At 64.6% G+C, this 20,128-nt stretch overlaps 3 protein-coding genes across 3 annotated transcripts; 2 read left to right on the forward strand and 1 right to left on the reverse strand.

Annotated features, from left to right (window-relative positions):
* Positions 1-444: 444 nt before the first annotated feature.
* PHPT1 (phosphohistidine phosphatase 1) lies at positions 445-2,093 on the forward strand. Its single transcript, XM_079926529.1, has 3 exons — positions 445-786; positions 1,158-1,282; positions 1,833-2,093. Exons 1-3 carry the CDS (start codon positions 627-629, stop codon positions 1,923-1,925), a joined length of 378 nt encoding a protein of 125 aa, XP_079782655.1. The 5' UTR covers positions 445-626; the 3' UTR covers positions 1,926-2,093.
* A 1,602-nt stretch (positions 2,094-3,695) lies between these two features.
* Positions 3,696-12,004, forward strand: MAMDC4 (MAM domain containing 4; the record flags this gene model as incomplete). The annotated part of the gene is made up of 29 exons (XM_079926593.1): positions 3,696-3,741; positions 4,408-4,515; positions 4,589-4,762; positions 4,842-4,967; positions 5,159-5,289; positions 5,373-5,457; positions 5,608-5,733; positions 5,906-6,043; positions 6,134-6,222; positions 6,308-6,481; positions 6,740-6,854; positions 6,946-7,089; positions 7,192-7,317; positions 7,478-7,609; positions 7,689-7,813; positions 7,899-8,013; positions 8,160-8,276; positions 8,444-8,578; positions 8,717-8,853; positions 8,924-9,143; positions 9,245-9,382; positions 9,490-9,608; positions 9,693-9,783; positions 9,937-10,083; positions 10,262-10,396; positions 10,497-10,624; positions 10,730-11,011; positions 11,321-11,598; positions 11,764-12,004. 29 exons carry the CDS (start codon positions 3,696-3,698, stop codon positions 12,002-12,004), a joined length of 4,122 nt encoding a protein of 1,373 aa, XP_079782719.1.
* Positions 12,005-12,749: 745 nt separating this feature from the next.
* EDF1 (endothelial differentiation related factor 1) lies at positions 12,750-16,450 on the reverse strand. Its single transcript, XM_079926979.1, has 5 exons — positions 16,256-16,450; positions 14,704-14,755; positions 14,171-14,331; positions 13,789-13,882; positions 12,750-13,227 (listed from the first exon to the last, which is right to left on the reverse strand). The coding sequence occupies exons 1-5, from the start codon at positions 16,331-16,333 to the stop codon at positions 13,166-13,168; spliced, it is 447 nt and encodes a 148-aa protein (XP_079783105.1). The 5' UTR covers positions 16,334-16,450; the 3' UTR covers positions 12,750-13,165.
* Positions 16,451-20,128: the final 3,678 nt, after the last annotated feature.

Below are 20,128 nucleotides of genomic sequence, written 5' to 3' on the forward strand. Positions count from 1 at the left end.
TGGGTGGCACGCGGGACGGAGACTTTCGGAGGCGTGGGGGGGGGGGCCTTCGGAAACCTGGGAGGGACACCATGGAGCAACGCGGAGTGGGAAGCAGGAGAGAGAGGCCCTCGGCCTCGGTGGGGGACTGGGGAGGGAGGCCCTCGGGCACGGGGTGGGGGGAACCCGGAGGGAAGCCAAGGGACAGCGGGAGCGGACAGCAGGATCGGTGTAGGGGAAGGGAGGCCTTCGGTCACGTGGGGGACGGCGCCAGGGCCGGCGCGCGTCCCTTGGGCCTCATGGGCCTCCTAACCCCCACCAAAGGGGCCTGTCACACCCCCCTCCTCCCCGCAAGCTCCCTGGAAAGGAACTTTTACGGGGGCTGGATTGAGTCACCACCTACTCCCGGTCCCAAGTTCCTCTTTAAGTGGAGCCGGCGTGGTGTCTGGGCTGCAAGGAGCTGGATCGCGATTGGCCAGTCTGTGCCGCGGGTTGCCGCGTGGTTGGCTGAGGCACTGGGCTCGGGCAGCATGACCCCGCAGGATTGGTCACGGGTTCCCAGGCCCCGCCTCCCGCACTGTCGGCGCAGCCCCGGGTCGCGTGGGGGAAGGGCCGCGGGCCGCAGGGGGTGAGTGCGCTCCGGGAACATGACGGCGGCGGACCTCTCCCAGATCCCCGACGTGGACATCGACTCCGACGGCGTCTTCAAGTATGTGCTGATTCGAGTCCACGCGGTGCCGCCCTCCGGGGCCCCGGCGGGGGAGAGCAAAGAGATCGTTCGCGGCTACAAGTGGGCCGAGTACCACGGTGAGGGCGGGGCGGAGGGCCAGGGGGCGGGGTCTCCGGCGTCTGTGGGCGGGACTAGCCACGGCTGCGGGCGGGGCCGAGGGGCGTAGTGGGAGGTGATCCTGTACCCGGTTTCATCCCTGGCTGGCCCAGAGGAGCGTGGAGTACCCAGAGTCTGGAGTACCCAGATGGTCCTGGAGACGAGGGGCTGCCATGGCCCGACTCCTCCCTCCTAGTCCCAGCGCCCCTGCCCGGGTGCACCCCCTCCTCCATTTCATCCCTTCCCAGAGGGTCTCCTTTCCTGGGGAGGGAGCTGCTCAGAGCGGGGCTTCAGACCCCTTCAGCCTTCAAGGGCAGCCAGGGCGCGTGCTGAGCCCCCCTTCCTATCCCAGCGGACATCTATGACAAGGTATCAGGCGAGATGCAGAAGAAAGGCTATGACTGCGTGTGCCTGGGGGGCGGGCGCATCTCCCACCAGAGCCAGGACAAGAAGATCCATGTGTACGGCTACTCCATGGTGAGCCCACAGCCTCGGGCCTGGGTGGGCCGAGGGCCCCAGTCCTGGCTTGGGGAGACCTGGCCCTCCAAGCTGCCTGACCTGGGGTGCTCAGTTTTCCGGCCCTTCTCGGCGGCAGAACCCCCCCATCCGGGGCCTGTAGGCTCCCCATTTCTCACGTGGCATGACACGGGAAGCACACAGGGTGGGAGGGAGCCGCCCCCTGCCCCTCTGCTCTGACGGTCTGCGTGCTGTTCCTGGTCCAAAAGCCTGACCGGCCGTCATCCTTTAGTGCTTTGAGGCCATCAGTGCTGGGGTGAAACTAAGAGGCCCCTGTCCCTCCCTTCACCAAGCTACCAGCAGATACACGGGGGCACCTAGAGGGGTCTGGGCCTCCAGCTAAAGGAACCTCCCTCAAGATTTGCTCACCCTGGTGGCCACGCTTCCACAGGAGAGCGCCCTGGTGTGGTCGGAGGGGATGACAGCCCCCTCCTGAGCTGGCCCCTGGTGTCCCTGCTGACCGGGCGCCCAGAGCCAGGACAGGGCTGTGAGAGCTGCCTTCTCCCTTCAGGGTTACGGTCGCGCCCAGCACTCCGTCTCCACTGAGAAGATCAAAGCCAGGTACCCTGACTACGAGGTCACCTGGGCCGACGACGGCTACTGAGGCCCACCTGAGACCAGCCACCTCCAGCGACCCACTTGGAACTCTGTTCTCAAGGCCACCTCCCAAGAGGCTGGGCTGCACCCCCTGGCACTTTGCCACCCTGGCCAGGCCTCAGTGCCCGGGGTTACCTCTCTGGGGAGAATTAAAAGCATCGTCACCTCTGCTGGTCCCTGAATGCTGTGTGTCTTGGCTTCTCTGTTCCTAGGTCACCTCTCTGTACCCCTGACTAGAGTGGGGGCAGCGGGTCACTCCTGGCTGCCCCTCACCCCGCTCCACCCCTGGGGGCCCCGGGAGTGGCAGTGCACACTCAGCCCTTTGGGGCCTGATAAGGGGGCCCCTGGGCTGCTGCCCCCGTTTATGGCCTGATTGCTTCTCCACGCACCTGCTATCCCCAAGGACATCTGGGAGGAGGCCTGACGAGCCCTTACGCAAGGAGCTAGGGCTGAGTCCCTCGGGCCTGCCGAGGCGGGGACCCATCCCAGTGTGCAGGGAGGGCAGGCGCCAGCAACCACCCTCCTGGCCAGCTGCCAACTGAGGTCATGAGTCAGGCAGTCTACGACCCCTCGACTCCAAGGTCAGGTCCCACGGCCCTGCGCCGCAGCCACAGGCTCTGCTCCAAGTAAACAGGCAGGGCTTCAGACTTGGAGCTGGGAGCCCCTCTCCCAAGACCCTTCTCTTGGCGCAGGGCTGTGGGGAGCGGAGGTGCCCCTTGCCGAGGCTGTGACCCTGCCGCGCCAGCCTCCTGTGAGCCTCCAGGGCCCTCACGGGAGCCTGTCCAGGCAGGCACCATTGTGACCGCGTCTGAAAACGAGGGAAGACTTCCCCGGTGGTCCAGTGGTTAAGAATCCGTCTTGCAATGCAGGGAAGGCGGGTTCGACCCCTGGTCGGGGAGCTAAGATCCCACGTGCTGCAGGGCAGCTAAGCCCACGCACCGCAACTACTGAGTCCGTGCGCCATAACAAAAGATCCCACGTGCAGCAACTAAGACCTGACGCAGCCAATAAATAAATACATTTTAAAACAAAGATGAGGAAACTGAGGCTCAGGTGAGACAAGCTCCCCAGGCTGCACCGTAGTAAACTGCGGGTGGAGCCTGGCTCCAAATCCTCCAGGGGGGTCGGTGCCACAAGCCCCAGAGTCTCTAGGTTCCTCTGGACCCTGTGCCTGGCAGCGTCCAGCCCACACCGTTCGGGACACTTGCTGACGAATAGTCTGTCCATCGTTTGTAAGAGCAAGCGAAGAGGAACCCACAGGCTGAGCTATGGAGGCCAACGTCCCGGGTTGCTAGGGCTGCCCCAACCCGTGCAGGGAACTCAGGGGCTGGATGGGGGCTTTGCACAAGCTGGTTTCCTACTGGCGACCCGGGCCAGGCTGAGTTGAATTCCCAGCAGGTGTGGGGTCAGAGACCCCGGGAGAAGCGGCCGAGGCCGGTGTCACTCGGTGCTGTCTCCAGTGGGGCCTCCACCCGGCAGGGCTGGGCAGCAGTGGGCATGATGGTCGGAGCCTGACCTTTGGCCTGAAGGAGCCAGGCAGGTGGGAGCCCACCTAGGCCAGGGGCCCCTCTCCTGGATGCTTTTACAGCCGGGTGCCCGTCCTTGTCAGCGCAGGGCGGGGCCAGGCGAGGGGCCGCAGGTACAGATGGGGCTGAGCCCCACTCTCCGATTAGAGCAGAGTCAGCCAGTGGGGCCTCGGGCTGATGACCAGGAAAAGTGCCCACCAGGCTGGCCGGTGCACACACTGCCCCTTGGTCTCCCTTCCTCTGGCCTGACCATGTCTCTGCCCGGCCACCTCCTGCCCGTCTTGGTCCTGCTCCTGGGTGAGTCGTCGGGTCTGGCTCCCGAAGCAGGAGTGTCCGGGGGCTCGGGTGCTGGGCCTACAGAGAAGGAGGGGTTCAGGCCCTGGACGGCCTGCAGTGGGGGACGCAGGCGAGCCCTTGGGGTCCTGGGGATGGCCCCGCCGGGGAAGGGTGCTGCTCTCCCTGGCCTCCATCTCCACCTGGGCTCCAAGGTGAGAGGGCCCTGAAGGCAGATGGTAGTCAGCCACTCTTGACCTGGACAGAGCTCTGGGGGGCCTGGGCCACCCGTTGATGCAGCCCCTTGAGGGGGCCCCCTGCTGGCAGCCCCTCCGGTTTCTTGCTGGGCTCCTGTTCTCTTCCCCAGGGAGTGTCCCACATCAGGGGTCCTTGGTCCCTCGCTCGCCCATGCACCCCCCATCCTGGCACGCAGGCAGCCTCCCCAGGTTCAGTCATTCTCTGCTTGGCCCTGACAGGGACCCCCCAGGTGGCAGTTCTCTGGGTTCCAGGCCCCCAGACACAGACCCAGCCCCCTCCCTGCATGACTTCCTGGCCTGGACCCCAAAGCAGTGTGACCTATGTCCCGGGACGCCCGAGTCTGAGCAGTTTCTGGGCCATGGAACAGTCCCAGGCAAACTGGGATGTGGTGTCTCCCTACCCCAGGCCACCTGGCTGTCTCTCTGCTGGCAGCAAGGTCCCCGGGCTGGGCCTGGGGCCCCAGCCGCTGCAGACCCCCCCGCGAGGCCGTGTGCAACTTTGTGTGTGACTGCAGGGGCTGCCCCGACGAGGCCCAGTGCGGTGAGCCGGGGCCGGGCGGGGAGCGGGCAGGGCCGGCGCCTGCAGGCACCCCACCTGACCACCTGCCCTGCAGGTTACCACGGGGCCTCACCCACCCTGGGCGCCCCCTTCGCCTGCGACTTCGAGCAGGACTCCTGTGGCTGGCGGGACATAAGCACCTCGGGCTACAGCTGGCTCCGAGACCGGGCAGGGGCCATGCCGGAGGGTCCAGGGCCGCGCTCGGACCACACTCTGGGCACTGACCTCGGTGAGGCCTGGGCGGGTCTCCACACTAGCCCTCCCCTCTGTGCTTCCCGCCCGGTCTCCTGACCTCTCGGCCCGGCCAGGCTGGTACGCGGCTGCTGGCACACACCGTGGGAGAGAGGTGGCCACCGCAGCCCTGCGCTCCCCAACCCTGCGTGAGGCAGCCCCCTCCTGTGAGCTGAGCCTCTGGTACCACGTGGCCTCTGGAGGTGCGGGCCCAGGACCGTGCGCCCCGCGTGCGGGTCCCGAGGGGAGGGACCGGGAAAGGAAGGGGAGCTGCCGCAGAGACGGGAGGGCGCCCCCAGGACAGGACGGGCAGGGGTCCTGGGGCAGGGCGCAGCAGCCACCGGGCGGGGGGAGGGGTCCCGGGGCCTGAGATGCCTGGGACGCCCCACTGCAGGTGTGGCCGAGCTGCGGCTGGAGCTGACCCACGGTGTGGAGACACTGACCCTGTGGCGGAGCTCGGGGCCCTGGGTCCCAGGCTGGCAGGAGCTGGTGGTGCCCACCGGCCGCATCCAGGGTGACTTCAGGGTGAGACGGGGACGGTCGCATGGTGGGGGCAGCGAGAAGGGTCTGAGCTCTGCCTGAGATCCCAGGGACCTCGCTCTCTTCAGGTGACCTTCTCTGCCACCCGAAACGCCACCCGCAGGGGTGCTGTGGCCTTGGACGACGTGGCCTTCTGGAGCTGTGGGTTGCCCAGTAAGGTCCCCAGGCCGTGAACACACCCCTGGGTGGGGGAGGGGTTAGCAGGAGCCCGTGGTCCCCTCATTCCGGCCTTGAGCCTCTCCCCAAGCTGCCCTGACCCGGAGCCTTGGGGTGGGGTGGTGGGTTAACCCTCCCCCACCCTAGCCCCGCAGGCGCACTGCCCCCTTGGGCATCACCATTGCCAGAACAAGGCCTGCGTGGCGCCCCACCAGCTGTGCGACGGGGAGGACAACTGCGGCGACGGTTCAGATGAAGACACGCCCACCTGCAGTGAGCCGGGGCTGGCGGGGCCACGGGCGGGGGTTGTCCCTTGGCACGGTCCTTCTGGGGGTGAGGCAGCTCCTGTCCACCTGGAGCTGGGGCCATCAGCACAGGCCCGGGGAGGCGGGGGGCCCAGGGAGGAGGCCCCGCGTGGTAGCCGGAGCCCCGCTTCCCGCCCTAGACCACCACACGGCCACCGATTTTGAGAGGGGCCTGGGCCTGTGGAACCGCTCAGAGGGCTGGGCCCGGAACCACAGCGCGGGCGGTCCGCAGCACCCCGCCTGGCCGCACCGTGACCACAGCCGGAACAGCGCGCAGGGTGAGGCCCCCCGGGGACCCCGGCCGCCACCCGGGCCACGCTCGGCCACAGCACCCCTGCCAGCCCGGCTCACGCCTGCTGTCTCCCCAGGCTCCTTCCTGGTGGCCGTGGCAGAGCCCAGCGCCCCAGCCATCCTCTCCAGCCCCGAGTTCCAGGCCTCGGCCCCCGAGAAGTGCTCGGTGAGGCGGGTGGAGGACACAGGGTGGCCACCCTGATCGCCCAGGCCCTGGAGAGCCTCCCCTGACATGCTCACTCCCCTTCCAGCTCACCTTCTATCACTACCTGCACGGGTCCGAGGCCGGCTGCCTCCAGGTGTTCCTGCAGACGCGGAGCGCTGGCGCCCCCCAGGCCGCTGTCCTGCTGCGCAGGCGCCACGGGGAACTGGGGGCCGCCTGGGTCCGAGACCGCGTTGACATCCAGAGCAAGCACCCCTTTCGGGTGAGGCTGGCGAGGGCAGCACCATGCAGGGACGTGGGGAGGTCCAGGGGCCCCTCAGGAGTCTGGTCTGGGCCCCTCCGCTGTCTCAGCAGGAAGGCAAGCCAGAGGGGAGGAGGGGCTGCCCGCCGAGGCCCCTCCTGCAGGGCTGGGGTGGTGACGGGAGGGAGCGTCCAGCGATAGACAGGTACGAGGTGTGGGTCGTGGGGAGAGGGCTCGAGGGAGCAGACCCAGGGATGACAGAGCCGCCTCCGCCCTCAGATCCTCCTGGCCGGGCAGACGGGCCCGGGGGGCGTCGTGGGCCTGGATGACCTCATCCTGTCTGACCACTGCAAACCAGTCCCAGGTGAGCCTGCTGGGCACCCCCCCGCCCCCCGTGAGGAGAGGCACAGCCCCCACCCACCTGCCTGATCCCTGCTCTGCCCCCACAGAGGTGGCTGGCCCACCTCCTGGGCTCTGGGCTCCAGGTCCCCGGTCCCAGCTGTCCAGCCTGCAGCCCTGGAATTTCTGCGAGCCCGGACATCTCTTGTGTGGGGAGCTGTGTGTCCCCCCGGAGCAGCTGTGTGACTTCCAGCAGCAGTGCCCTGGGGGCGAGGACGAGCAGGAATGCGGTAAGAGGCGGAGCTGGGTGCGGGGAGCCCTCACCTCCCTTCCCCCAGACCAGCCCCGCTCGCAGTGGTGGGCGGGACCGTTCACACCGGCTGCCATTGCAGGCACCACGGACTTCGAGTCCCCCTCGGCCGGGGGCTGGGAGGATGCCAGTGTGGGGCGGCTGCAGTGGGTGCGTCTCCCGGCCCAGGACAGCGGGAGCCCTGGCATGGACGCCAGCGGGGCCGCTGGTGAGGCCCGAGTGCCCCGCCCAGGGCAGCCTGCAGCCTGCCTTCCAACTGCACCCGCACAAGGGTCCCCGCTCTGCTTCTTTTCACCGGGGAGGGTCTCTGAATTGGGGGGTGTCCCCCATTCTCAGGAATCAGCTCTGAGACGCCTGCTCTTCCCCAGGGCACTTCCTGTCCGTGCAGAGGGCCTGGGGGCAGCTGGCAGAGCAGGCCCGCGTCCTCACACCCACCCTGGGCCCCTCTGGCCCCCGCTGTGAACTCCACATGGCTTACTATTTTCAGAGTCACCCCCAAGGTACCGCTGTCCCTCCAGGCCCTCTGCCCAGCCCTGGGGCGGAGGTGGGGCGGGCCAGCCCACAGTGACCCCTTACCAGGCTTCCTGGAGCTGGTCGTGGTGGAAGGCAGCAGCCGTGAGCTGGTGTGGCAGGCCGCGGGCAGCAGCTCCGGGGGCTGGAAAGTGGACACAGTCCTTCTCGGGGCTCGCCACCGGCCCTTCCGGGTGAGGCGGGCAGCCTGGGGCGGGGGGCGAGGGGCACGCGGAGCCGGCCCTGACTTACCGGCCCGTCCCCCGCGCCCCCGTAAAGCTGGAGTTCGTTGGGCTGCTGGACCTGGATGGCCCTGGCCAGCAGGGCGCTGGGGTGGACAGCGTGACCCTGAAGGACTGCAGCCCTGCGGCGGTCACCGAGAAAGGTGACCACCGTGGCCCAGTCCCCACCCAGGGGCCTCCCACCCAGGCCTCCTCGAGGAACCCCCGGGAGTCCCCAGTCCGGGAGCAAGTCTCTCCCACCCTCTCGGGGCTCAGGAGGGGTGCGGGGGCTGCTGACCCCCCAGTGCCTTACCCCCAGAGATCTCCTGTAACTTTGAGCGGGGCACCTGCGGCTGGCACACTGGCCACCTCACAGATGCCCACTGGCACCGAGTCGAGAGCCGTGGCCCTGGGTACGACCACACCACAGGCCAAGGTGAGGCAGGGGCGCCCCGACCTGGGGGCGGCTCTCAGACTCGGAGCGGCCTCCCATACCCACCCCGGGGGCCTCCCAGACCGGACTCCCAGGGGGCAGAGGGGAGCTCTGGGCTGAGTGTCCCCAGCCTGGCGTCTCTGCGGCTCAGCCCCACGGCCCGCCTGCAGGCCACTTCATGCTCCTAGACCCCACGGAACCCCCAGCCCAGGGCCCCGGTGCTCACCTGCTCACCTGGCCCCAGTCACCCGCGGCCGCTCAGGAGTGCCTCTCCTTCTGGTACCACCTCTATGGGCCCCAGATCGGTGAGACCCCGTGCTGGGCGGGGCCGCGGTAGAGGCCCACGGGGGGCTCGAGTTCTGTCTCTGGGCCCGTCGGGGCTCTAGGAGGGGTGAGAGGCAGGAGTCGGGGTCTTGTCCCCTCCAAACCCTGCCTCCCCCTAGGGACTCTGCGCCTGGCAATGAGGCGAGAAGGGGAGAGAGAAAGGCACCTGTGGTCGCGGTCTGGCACCCACGGCAACCGCTGGCATGAGGCCTGGGCCACCCTCCACCACCCGCAGGACTCCAGCGCCAAGTACCAAGTGAGGCCCGGTGCCCGGCAGAGGTGGGCAGGGCAAGGCCCCAGACAGCTGACCCCCCGCTGTCCCCCAGCTGCTGTTCGAGGGCCTCCGGGACGGGTACCACGGCACCATGGCGCTGGACGACATGACTGTGCGGCCCGGGCCCTGCTGGGCCCCCAAGCGCTGCTCCTTCGAGGACTCCGCCTGCGGCTTCTCCACGGGGGGCCGGGGCCTCTGGACACGCCAGACCAATGCCACGGGCCAGGCGGCCCGGGGCCCCCCTGCAGACCACACCACAGAGACGGCTCAGGGTGCCAGCAGGGGGTGGGGCAGAGGCGTGGGGTGGGGGTGGGGAGCTGGGGGGCAGGGGCGGGGCGGGGGGGGCCGGCAGGCTGACGCTGGCACCCCCCAGGGCACTACATGGTGGTGGACATGAGCCCGCAGGCCCTGCCCCGTGGCCACGTGGCTTCCCTGATTTCAGAGGAGCACAGGCCCCTGGCCCAGGCCGCCTGCCTGACCTTCTGGTACCACCTGAGCCTCCGCAACCCAGGTGAGGGGCTGCCGGGAGCGGGGCCCGTGGGTCCCTCAGGCCCCTGCTGGAGGCCGCTCGGGAGCCGCCCCTGCCGCTGACCGGGGCTGTGGCTGCTCGGGCGGCAGGCACGCTGAGGGTCCACGTGGAGGAGGCTGAGAGGAGGCAGGTGCTCAGCATCGGCACCGATGGAGGGTTTGCCTGGCGCCTGGGCAGCGTGGACTTGCAGGCCGAGCGGGCCTGGAGGGTGAGCGGGGTGGAGGGCCTTCCTCACCCCCAAGGGCCATCCAGTACCGACCGGAAGCGAGCCCCCCCGCCCCGTGCCCGCCAGGTGGTGTTTGAGGCCGTGGCCGCCGGCGTGGAGCGCTCCTACATCGCGCTGGACGACCTGCTCCTCCAGGATGGGCCCTGCCCTCGGCCAGGTGGGAGCCCGTGGCCTGGCCCTGGGGCCTGCCTGGCTCCTGGTGGTACCAGCTCCGTGCCTCCCCCGAGACGCCTGGCCTGACCTCTACCCCCCGCAGCGGTGGTGCCCCGGGGACGGGGGCAGCACCGCTTATTGCCCAAGTCCCTTGCAGCTTCCTGTGACTTTGAGGCTGGTCTGTGTGGCTGGAACCATCTGCCCTGGCCTGGCCTGGGCGGGTACAGCTGGGACTGGAGCAGTGGAGCCGCGCCCTCCCGCTACCCCCAGCCGCCTGTGGACCACACCCTGGGCACAGAGGCAGGTGGGTCTGAGTCGGGAAGGGACCCCAGCGCCATACACGCCCCCGGCCACACACCTCACTCACCCCAGTCCGGGCCAACCGGCCAGCCCAGCCAGGCTCCCGCCAGGGTCAGAGGCCAAAGGTCGGGGGGCCTGGCTCCATCCGGTCCACGGGGCACCGTGCCCTCTCTCGTTGCCAGGCCACTTTGCTCTCTTCGAAACGGGCGTGCTGGGCCCGGGGGGCCGAGCGGCCTGGCTGCGCAGCCAGCCACTGCCCGCCACCGAGGCCTCCTGCCTCCGCTTCTGGTACCACATGGGCTTTCCTGAGCATTTCTGTGAGTCGGGCCGGCAGCGAGCGTGGTGGGGGCACCGGGCACGGGGGCAGCCCCGCCTCCCGCCGGGTCGGGGGTCTGACACCTGGCCCCCTGCTCTCAGACAAGGGTGAGCTGAGGGTGCTCCTGAGCAGCGCCCGGGGTCAGCTGGCCGTGTGGGGCGCGGGCGGGCGCCTGCGGCACCAGTGGCTGGAAGGCCAGGTGGAAGTGGCCAGCGCCGAGGAGTTCCAGGTGAGGCCGGACCGCCCAGAGCCGGGGGACCTCAGGGGGCTCAGGAGCTCAGGAGGGGCCATCCTCCTCCTCGGGCCCACCCAGCCTCTTCTCCCTCCCGGTTAGATTGTGTTTGAAGCCACTCTGGGCGGCCAGCCAGCCCTGGGGCCCATTGCCCTGGATGACGTTGAGTACCTGGCCGGGCAACGTTGCCAGCTGCCTACACCCAGCCAGGGTAAGCCCTGCCCCGGGTCTGGGCCTCCACCAGCTTCGGTGGTTCACGGCCCACGTGGCTGCCAGCGGCCTGCTCCTGGCCCAAGAGACCAGGAGAGCCACCGGGCCGGGCCCTGCACCGTCCCCTCGCTCGCCCGCTGTGCCCCATGCCGGGCTGGGCCGCCCCTGGCCCCTGTTCGCTCAGGACTGGGGCGCCCCTCCCCGGCCTCTGCACTCCGCGCCCCCACGTCCGGTCAGGCCAGAGGCCACAGCCAGCCTCTTGCTGCAGCACCTGCGGTTGCTGGTGTTCTGTGACAAAGGCGGGGTGGGGCCCTAGCCTGGGGCCTCGATTCCCCCAGCTCCGCAGCTGGCAGCCGCCTGCCCACCAGGGCTCGGCCTCAGCTGGGAGCCTTGTGTGGGCACGACCGGCGCCCCTCCTTTAGCGGGGGGCGCAGAAGTCCTCAGGGCTGTGGGGACGGCCGTGCCCGGGCGTGGGGCTGACAGGGAGGGCTCGGATCCCGGGTCACGCACCCCACACCCACAGGAGACACAGCAGTGGCCACGTCGGTGCCAGCGGTGGTTGGTGGCACCCTCCTCCTCCTCATGCTGCTGGTGTTGCTTGGACTTGCGGGACGGCGCTGGCTGCAGAACAGGGGGGGCTGCCCCTTCTGGGGGGAGACGGACACCGTGGCCCCCAGCTTTGACAACATTCTGTTCAACGCGGTAGGAGCCCTGGGGGGGGTGGCGGGCAGGAGCCCCTGCGCCCTGCACTCGGCTGGACGGTGAACAGGACCCTCCCACACGCGGGGCCACCGCTGCCCGGTGGCCACAGATCTCCTCCTTCCTCCTAGGGCCATGTCACCCTGCCAGCATCGGTCACCAATGACCAGTAGATGACGCAGAGAAGACCCCGTGGCCCAGGGACCGACACCTTTCCCACCCCCCAGGACGCGTCGAGCCCCTGCATCCCTCACCCTCACAGGGGCCGCAGCTACATACCCCAGCAATAAGTGGCCCGGCCCACAAGGGACCCCCCGCTGGCCAGCCAAGGTTGAGGCCAGCAGGAAGCGGGGGCTCCCCGGGCTCCCCGACCTGCCCAAGAGGATGTGCTTGGGGGCCCCTCCCACGTGCCTCAGTGGCTCAGGAGACTGGAAACAGGCAGTCCCCGGAGACGGCGCCAGGGGCTAGGGGCACCAGGAGGGAGGCGCAGCGGGACCTGAGAAGCCCCTGCCCCAGGCCAAGCGAGCCTCTGGCCAGCCTAGTGGGACTCCGACCCAGGCCCATCAGGGGCCCCACCTCACCGGGCGATTCTGCATCTGATTTAAGACAGAGAGAAATCCCCAGAGCTGCCGGTGACAGACTGAGGAGCAGACACTTAACTGGGTCCAAGGTGGCATGGAGCTGGACTTGGAGGAGGAATGCCCTGATGTGTCCCCTGTCCCAAATAAAGGTCACCGTGTCCACCCTCCCATGGTCAAGGTCCCCGCCCACACGCCACCCTCATCTAATAAAATGGAGCTGAGTCTTTCTGACCTAGGGACAGTCCCAGGCTCTGGTCTTCCACGAGGGAGATTCAGACACCACCCGCCAGGTCTGGAAGGCCCCCCGGGCATGGCTGTCCTAGGGGAGGGGGTGACGGCCACACCGGCATGGCCAGGTACCCTGGACTCCAGCCCAGGTGGCTCCACCTTGCCACCCCGGCCCACTGGGCTCTGCACGGAACGATGTGACCAGGGACTCAGTGCCGGGGAGGGCCAGGGTCTGGCGCCAAGAAGCGGATGGACGCCCACTAACCGTCCCAGCAGAGGTGACGAGCAACAGCCTGCAGAGCGACCCTCCTGGCCCGCAGACTCCCCCACAGTGCTGCATGCAAACAGCCCCTCGCCACGCTGGGGGCCAGAGGGAGGGGGAGCTGCAGGCACAAGAGGCGAGGCCGGACAGCAGGATGCAGCACCAGCAGGAAGGGCGACAAACGTTTATTAGCTTCTCTACGAGCCGGGCCGGACACGCAGCTCCTCTCCCAGACGGTGGCTGCCCACCGTGTGCGAGGCGGTCCCCCCTCCGAGCTCCCTGGAGCCACAGCCGTGACAGGGCAGACCCCGGGGGAGAGGAAGGCAGCGCTCTGCACCCCACATGAGGGACGGGGACAGGAAGGAAAACAATCAGGAGAAGCAAACACGCTGCAAGGTTTTGTTAGTTTGACAGCAGGTACGGGTAGAGGGGGTTCCCGGGCAGGGCTACCGCCCTGTGTTCCGCACGGCCGGTGAGGAGACCCGCGCTGGCGCTGGTGGTCAAGGGGAACCAGCCAGACGAGATCAGCCGGAACGCACTGATTTCGAGGCTTTGTGCTCATTTCGCCCTCGGCCCCTTCTCGATCGGCTTCCCAATGTCTCTCCCCCGGAGCTTGAGGCCTGAAAGAGCCACCGGCCCATGACCACTGCAGCTCGCCCCTGGGTCTTCAAGGCACAGGGCAGCTCCACAGCACCACTACCCACTGCCCCGGAGGGGGCAGCGGCACCAGCACCGACCCTTGAGCGCGGCTCCCAGGCTCCACTGGAGGCGGGGGGCAGTGGGCGCGTGTGTGGAGGGGCGGGAAACCGATGAGCACCACGCCCACCACGCTAGCTTCCACGCCTGACTCTGAAGAGCACGTGCCTGCCCGTCTTCATGGGGACAGAGGACGCCCCTCCCCAGAACTAGGCCTCCTCGCTCTGGGAGCCACGCTGCCGCCAATGCTGGGGGCGGGGCAGGGAGAGCGAGGCCCACAGCACAGGGGGCTCGGGGAGATGCCAAAGGGGGAGGCGCCCAGACGCTACATGCTCGTGGGAATTTTCTTCAGGCGCCGGAGAATTCCGGGGCCCCAGGGGCCTTCCTGCGCCCCTCCTCACCAAGCCCACCCAGGAGGGGCGGCCGTACCGCGCGCGGTCAGGCAGTGGCAGCCGAGACCCACTGAAGGATGGCGGGACACTCACCGATGGCTCTCTCGATCTTGCCCAGAACCTGGTTGTTAGGAATGGCCCGGCCACTCTCATAGTCCGCGATGACCTGTGGCTTTTCGTTGATTTTCTAAAGAGAACGTGTATTTGCACACGTCAGTTCCAGAAGGAGATGCTGGGAGACTAGAACACATCCAGGTGAGGCGCCTCAGGCGCCGACCCCCGCAGCACTGTGCAGGCCGAGGGTCTGAGCGGATAGCAGCTCAGGAAGTTACAGCCGACTCGTGTGGCCCCCCCGAGAGGGCTCAGGGTTCCCGGGGCAAGAGCGAACTGAAGCCCTCAAGTCACCAGGAGAGCGGAGCCCACGCCTCCCGCCTGCCCGACCACGGCCCGGGAGGAGGGGACCCGCCGCGCTCACCGTCGCCAGGTCCTTCTGCGTCAGTCCTTTGCCCTGCCGGCCCTGCTGGATCACCTTGCCCACCTCCAGGGTCACCCGGTCGTGGTGCAGCTCCTCGGTCTCCCGGTCCAGCTTGGCTGTGTTCTTGGTGATCGAATGCTGTTTGTTCTGGCCGGCGGCCCCTGGACCGGCACGAGGCAAGAGCAGAGGAGAGGGTTTGCAATGAAGCCGAAGGAGAGCCGTTTCAGAATGGGAACCAGGCCCAAGAGGCGCCCTGTGCCCAGGGTGACGTGCTAGGCCAGGCCACCCAAAGTGGGGACAAGAGCACGCAAAGGACAAGTCCAGAATCTGTGAACTAAGGAGGAGAACAATCCCTCCTGACCTACGCCAACCACAGCTGCTCTCACAAGATCCCTGACGTCGCCCAGCTCTGCGGCGGCTTCAGCTGCCAGCAGCCACCCGACAGCCCGGGGGCAGCACTCACGCGTCTGCAGGTACGAACCCCAAGAGCACCCCCCCCCCCCGGTCTTGCGAGTGGACACACGAGTACCTACATTTCTTGGAAGTCTCCACATCTTCTCCTCGTCTCTGAGCTGCTAAGATGGCCTGGAAAATTAGCAAGTGTTTTTCGGTCAAAATTAGCTTTGCAGTATTTGGCAAACACCGGTTTAGGCTGCTGTCAGCCAGTCAGCGCACTGCTAGCGCCTGGCGCTTTTTGAGCCCGTGAGCTCCAAGCTCGTGCCCCTAAGCGCAGTGCTACGTGCTTAGTACCTGATGCTTTTCCAAGCACTGACAAGCAAATGCTGGGTTTAAACCAAAGCCCGTTATACAAATCCCTCTACAACCAAATATCCAGGCAACTCTCAATAAACTCCTGCTAAGGAAAACAGAAAGAGCTCACGTCTTGGCTGCTGAAAACAACGTGCTAATGGATTCCTTTCGGAAACCCACACTTGAAATAGATTTACCTCTCTAGTACACTCTCCTGCAAAAGCAGGAAGGAACGTCAAGTGAGGACCTGGTCTGGCCTTCCTCGGCCAGTCCGGCTCCTGATAAAAGACAGTACGTCGCACAAAGCCTGCAGCCCCCGTCCCCAACATCAGCAAAGACAGCGACATCCCCTGATCTACAGTCCCCGAGTATTAATGTAGTGTATTTCTTGAAGCTTCTGACACCTCAGAGACATGACTGTGCGACATTCTCAGTGTGACAGGTGCACAGATGCTTTCTAGAGCTGTTCACGTGATTCCTAGCTTGTGGCTATTAAGTTTCCTTTGGAAAAAAAAAAAAAGAGTGAGTTTGGTTTTGACTAACTGAGAAGTCCTGGGCAGGTCAATGAATGCTGATCACCAGTGCCAAAGCTAGTCCTGGCCCAGACCTGGCACTGCGTGTCTAAGGCTGGCCCAAGGCGGCCTGAGAGCAGAAACAAGCAGGGGTGGGGACTAAACTGCCCTTCCCCTTTTCCCTCACATCGACTCACAGATGAACCCCGGATGGACTAGCCAGGGAACCTTCTGCCCCAAGTACCCCTCAGGGCATGCCGGCTACCCTTGCAAGTTGGGGACGCAGGGTCCTAGGCCACCTCAGCCTGGGGCCAGGGACTCCCTATGACCGGCAATGTGCTTCAGTGGGCTCCACAGGCGGCAGCGGACTGGCCAGGCACCCGGCAGCCCGCAGAAGCGGGAAGGAGACCCTGGGGCGGGGGTGCCAGGCAACCGTGCCCCTGTCCCATCCCTCCCCTCGACCCACCACCTATCTGCGCTCCATCCCCCATCTGCGCCCCGAGGTCCACCCCGCTAACCTCGCCCCGCTCCCCTCCAGTCCCTATGTACCTGTCCCCACCAAGAGGTCCAGCGCCTCGCCCGCAGGCCTGTGTCACTGCCCTAAGACCATCCGGACCCTTCCACCCCCACCCCGCCCCTGTCTCCCACTCCTGCCCCCGGCCCCCGCCCCGTCGCCGCCCCCTGTCCCCGCTCCGCTCCCACCCGGTCCCTGCTCCAGTCCCCACTCCCCGCCCCCAGCCCCGCGTCCTCCCCGCCCCCGGCCCCGCGTCCGCCCCGCCCGCCCGGCCGCTCCTGGGCCCCGAGGCCCGCGCTGAGCCCGCACCTGCTTGGACTTGGCCTGGGCGGCCGTGGGGCCCTTTTTGCGCAGCACCGTTACCGTGTCCCAGTCACTCTCAGCCATGGCGGGGCAGGCGGCGCTGGCGGTCCGTCCGGCGGCTCCGCGGCAGCTGCTCGAAACCCGGCGACGCGACGACCCCTAGTCGCTCGAGCGCTTCCGGCGCCCGCCTCGGGCCCGCCCCCTCCTCCCATTGGCCGGCGGCTCTGGGGGCGGGCACTTCCCGCGGCTCGGGGCCAATCCGTGCCCGGCTCGTCTGTGGAAACGCCAGAGGTGCGTGACGTGGGGCGGGAGAAGTCGCGGCCGGGGCGTGCGGCCGCTGGGGGGCGTTGTGTGTGGGGGTGGCCGGGGGGGGGCGCCAGGGGCAGCTGGAGGGGCGCTTGGGAGCGCTGGGGGGTGATGAGGGGCATGTGGGGCAATGAGAGGTACAGGGGCCGTGGGCGGGGAGGCGAGAGGATGAGGGGGTGGGAGGAAGGGGAACCCGGCTTGGGGAGGCGGCGCAGGGTGGCTCTGGAACGGGGTCGGGGCGCAGGACGTGAAGAGGGGTACTGGGAGGGGAAGGGGAAATGCGAGTAGCGGGTACTGTGCGCCGGGGCGAGAAGGGGAGAAGAGGAGACTCGGGGGAGGAGCAGGTAGGGGGAGGGAGACTGGGGTCCGCACCTGGCTTCCTGGTCGCAGCTTTGGGGATGGGGATCGAGCAGCCCCGGCCTGGCCTGGCCCCTCGCGGGCAAGGTGGGCGCGCAGACTGGATGCAAGGGAAAGGTAGCCTCATTGATTTTCCTGTAGTTGAGGTTAGTTTCTGTTTCATGCCTTTTTTGGTCACCTGGCACGCAAATGGAAGTTCTGTTTCTCTGGAGTTCTGCTCACGTGATGCAAAGATGATGGGGGCCAGGGTGCGGGTTAGGTGGGGCCTGAAGCAAATATATTTTGTGGGAGGACTCCAAGGAAATATATAAAATTATAAAAAAAATTAGTTACAAAAGAGAATGTTTTTGTATAACACGTGTATTTTGAATAATATATACATAATTTTACAATATGTAATATATGTGTACATAATATAACGTGAATAAGTTATTTAACAATAACTTTGTAATATTTTATAGTTATTTTATGATAATCTTTTTTTTTTTTTTTTTTTTCGGTACGCGGGCCTCGCACTGTTGTGGCCTCTCCCGTTGCGGAGCACAGGCTCCGGACGTGCAGGCCCAGCGGCCATGGCTCACGGGCCCAGCCGCTCCGCGGCATGTGGGATCTTCCCGGACGGGGACACGAACCCGCGTCCCTTGCATCTGCAGGCGGACTCTCAACCACTGCGCCACCAGGGAAGCCCTATGATAATCTTGTATAATGAAAAAATAAGTCTATAAATTTAAAAAAACTGACAAACTCCACACATCACAAAATTCAGAAAAATAACGTTTGTGTGAATTAATGAATGCATCTCTAATGCTTTTGCTTACATTTTTGGCTGTATCCTCATTGAATGCCACATCATGACTTTGCAGAATTGTTTTACGGAAAGAACAGGAAGACAATTCAGACATTTTTCTAACCTGTGTGATCAAATTTGTCTCTGATTGTTAGCGTTGACCTCGGTTTGGGTAATACTTGGCGCTTCGCACAGATGTGCTCACTCTTTGTAGCATTCTTATAGGTTTATGCTCCACAACACAGGAATTCTGATAAATGTGTACACTTTAATAATATAACATCCAGTTATCTTACCAGCAAAAGCAAGTATATTTAGGAATTACAGTTCAGAATATTAAAACTGTGGCAGACCATAGGCAAATCGGGAGAACAGGAAGAACTTGCTTTTATAGGGAGAAGGGGGAGTTGGGACGGGCTGTGATAACCAAAGAGTTTGGGGAGCTGGGGGTCCAATGGAGGCTTCTTGTTGGCTGGACTGCTGCAGTCTCTGATTGGCTGGGCTGTTGGGGGGTGGAGGGAAGTTTCCTTCCTCCTGCCTGACGGTAAGTAGAGGCACCTTCCTGCCCAAGATGTAGGCAGAGATCTCTTCCTGTTTGGGGTAATTGACATGCATGGCAGGCATGAGGGCACACCGTACAGGCCAGTCCCGAGTCGACTCCAACTCTGGCTGAGTTTTCTGTAATTAAATCCACACATTCTATCCAGGAGTCAGGACAGCCGAGTCCTCTGCTAACAATTTTGCATAGACTCCCTTTTGGTTCATACGACAAACCTTGTTTCTCCTTTGCTCCACGTACTTCCAGTTCCAGGCGCTGTGCGGGTAGTAGTTGGCAGATGTGGAAGATGTACCTGCCCCAGGACAGGCCAGCAAGACTGTGAACAGCATAAAAATATCCCAGTGCATCCCAACTCAAGCTCCTCTTAGTGGGGTCCCAAAAATGCCTGTGGTCACTGCAGCGGGCCCAGGAAGAGTGTGAAGAGAGAGGAGGCTGCTTAGAAAGAGACGGCGGTCTTAACCTCTTTAAGTCAAGATATCCTACTCCTGGAACTGAAGCAACACCCGGCCATGTGAACCCTCGAGTGAGGCCCTCTCTTGAGGGCTGTGATCCCCAAAGGAGAAGTTGCATCAGCTCCGTGGTGTTGCATCTGCCCTGGTTGGCTCAGCCCAGAGAGGGGGCATCCTAGACCCTGGTGTCTTCTGTCCGTGCAGGTGTCTGCCAGGATAGCCATCATCACATCTGGCCCTTGGTCAGGAGTCCAGGCCTGAAGCCACAGAGACCTCTGCAGCCCCCGTCCTTGTGGCATGAGCTACCACCAGGGCACAGGTGGTACAGGTGTCTGTGCCCCTCCCCCCGACCCATTCCCTGTCGGGTCACCCGTGCTCACCCCCTCCTGGCTCTGGGTGCTCCTGATTTACTCAGGGTCCACGGGAGAGTAGCTTTGGGGGCGAAGCTGCAGCAGGTGGCATGGAGAATCAGCTTCAAGAGGCCTGGTGAGCAGCTCACATCTCCCCTGAGGCGTCACACCACTGCTGTTTAATGAATCCCCTGCTTGCCTTCACTAAAGTAACCAGCGTCACACATCTCCATTCATGGAGAAGGGAAAAGAGAATTCTGTAGCCTTCTGGAAAACAAAGATAAAACATGGCTATTTCTCTATTTCCCAAATAAAGATATTAACTTGAATATTGTATCCCTGATGAAAATTAGATTTTTTTTTTGATGTGGACCATTTTTAAAGTCTTTATTGAATTTGTTACAATATTGCTTCTGTTTTACGTTTTGGTTTTTTGGACGCGAGGCATGTGGGATCTTAGCTCCCTGAGCAGGGCTCGAACCCGCAACCCCTGCATTGGAAGGCGAAGTCTTAACCACTGGACTGCCAGGGAAGTCCCTCCCTGGTGAAAATTAGCATTAAAAGTTATCAGCTGGGATTCCCTGGTGGCGCAGTGGTTGAGAGTCTGCCTGCCGATGCAGGGGACGCGGGTTCGTGCCCCGGTCCAGGAAGATCCCACATGCCGCGGAGCAGCTAAGCCCGTGAGCCATGGCCGCTGAGCCTGTGCGTCCGGAGCCTGTGCTCCGCAACGGGAGAGGCCACAACAGTGAGAGACCCACGTACCGCAAAAAAAAAAAAAAAAAAAAAAAAAAGTTATCAACTAAATACTATCCAGTAAAATCTAGTAAACGTGAAGGTCTGTACCCTCACGAAGGAGGGGCTACTCACACATTCAAAGGCAGCTCATGATCACCATGGCCAACAGCCCTTGAGGTGGCCCCAAGGACCCCACTTCCTGGCAGCCCAGCTTTTGTGTCATCCCTTTCCCCTCTGTAAAAAAGCATTTTTTATTGTGATAAAATACACTTAACATAAAAATTACCATCTTAGCCATTTTTAAAGTGTAGAGTTCAGTGGCATTAAATACATTTA

The sequence above is a fragment of the Stenella coeruleoalba genome, assembly GCF_951394435.1.
Source record: "Stenella coeruleoalba genome assembly, chromosome: 7".
Classification (NCBI taxonomy): Eukaryota; Metazoa; Chordata; class Mammalia; order Artiodactyla; family Delphinidae; genus Stenella; species Stenella coeruleoalba.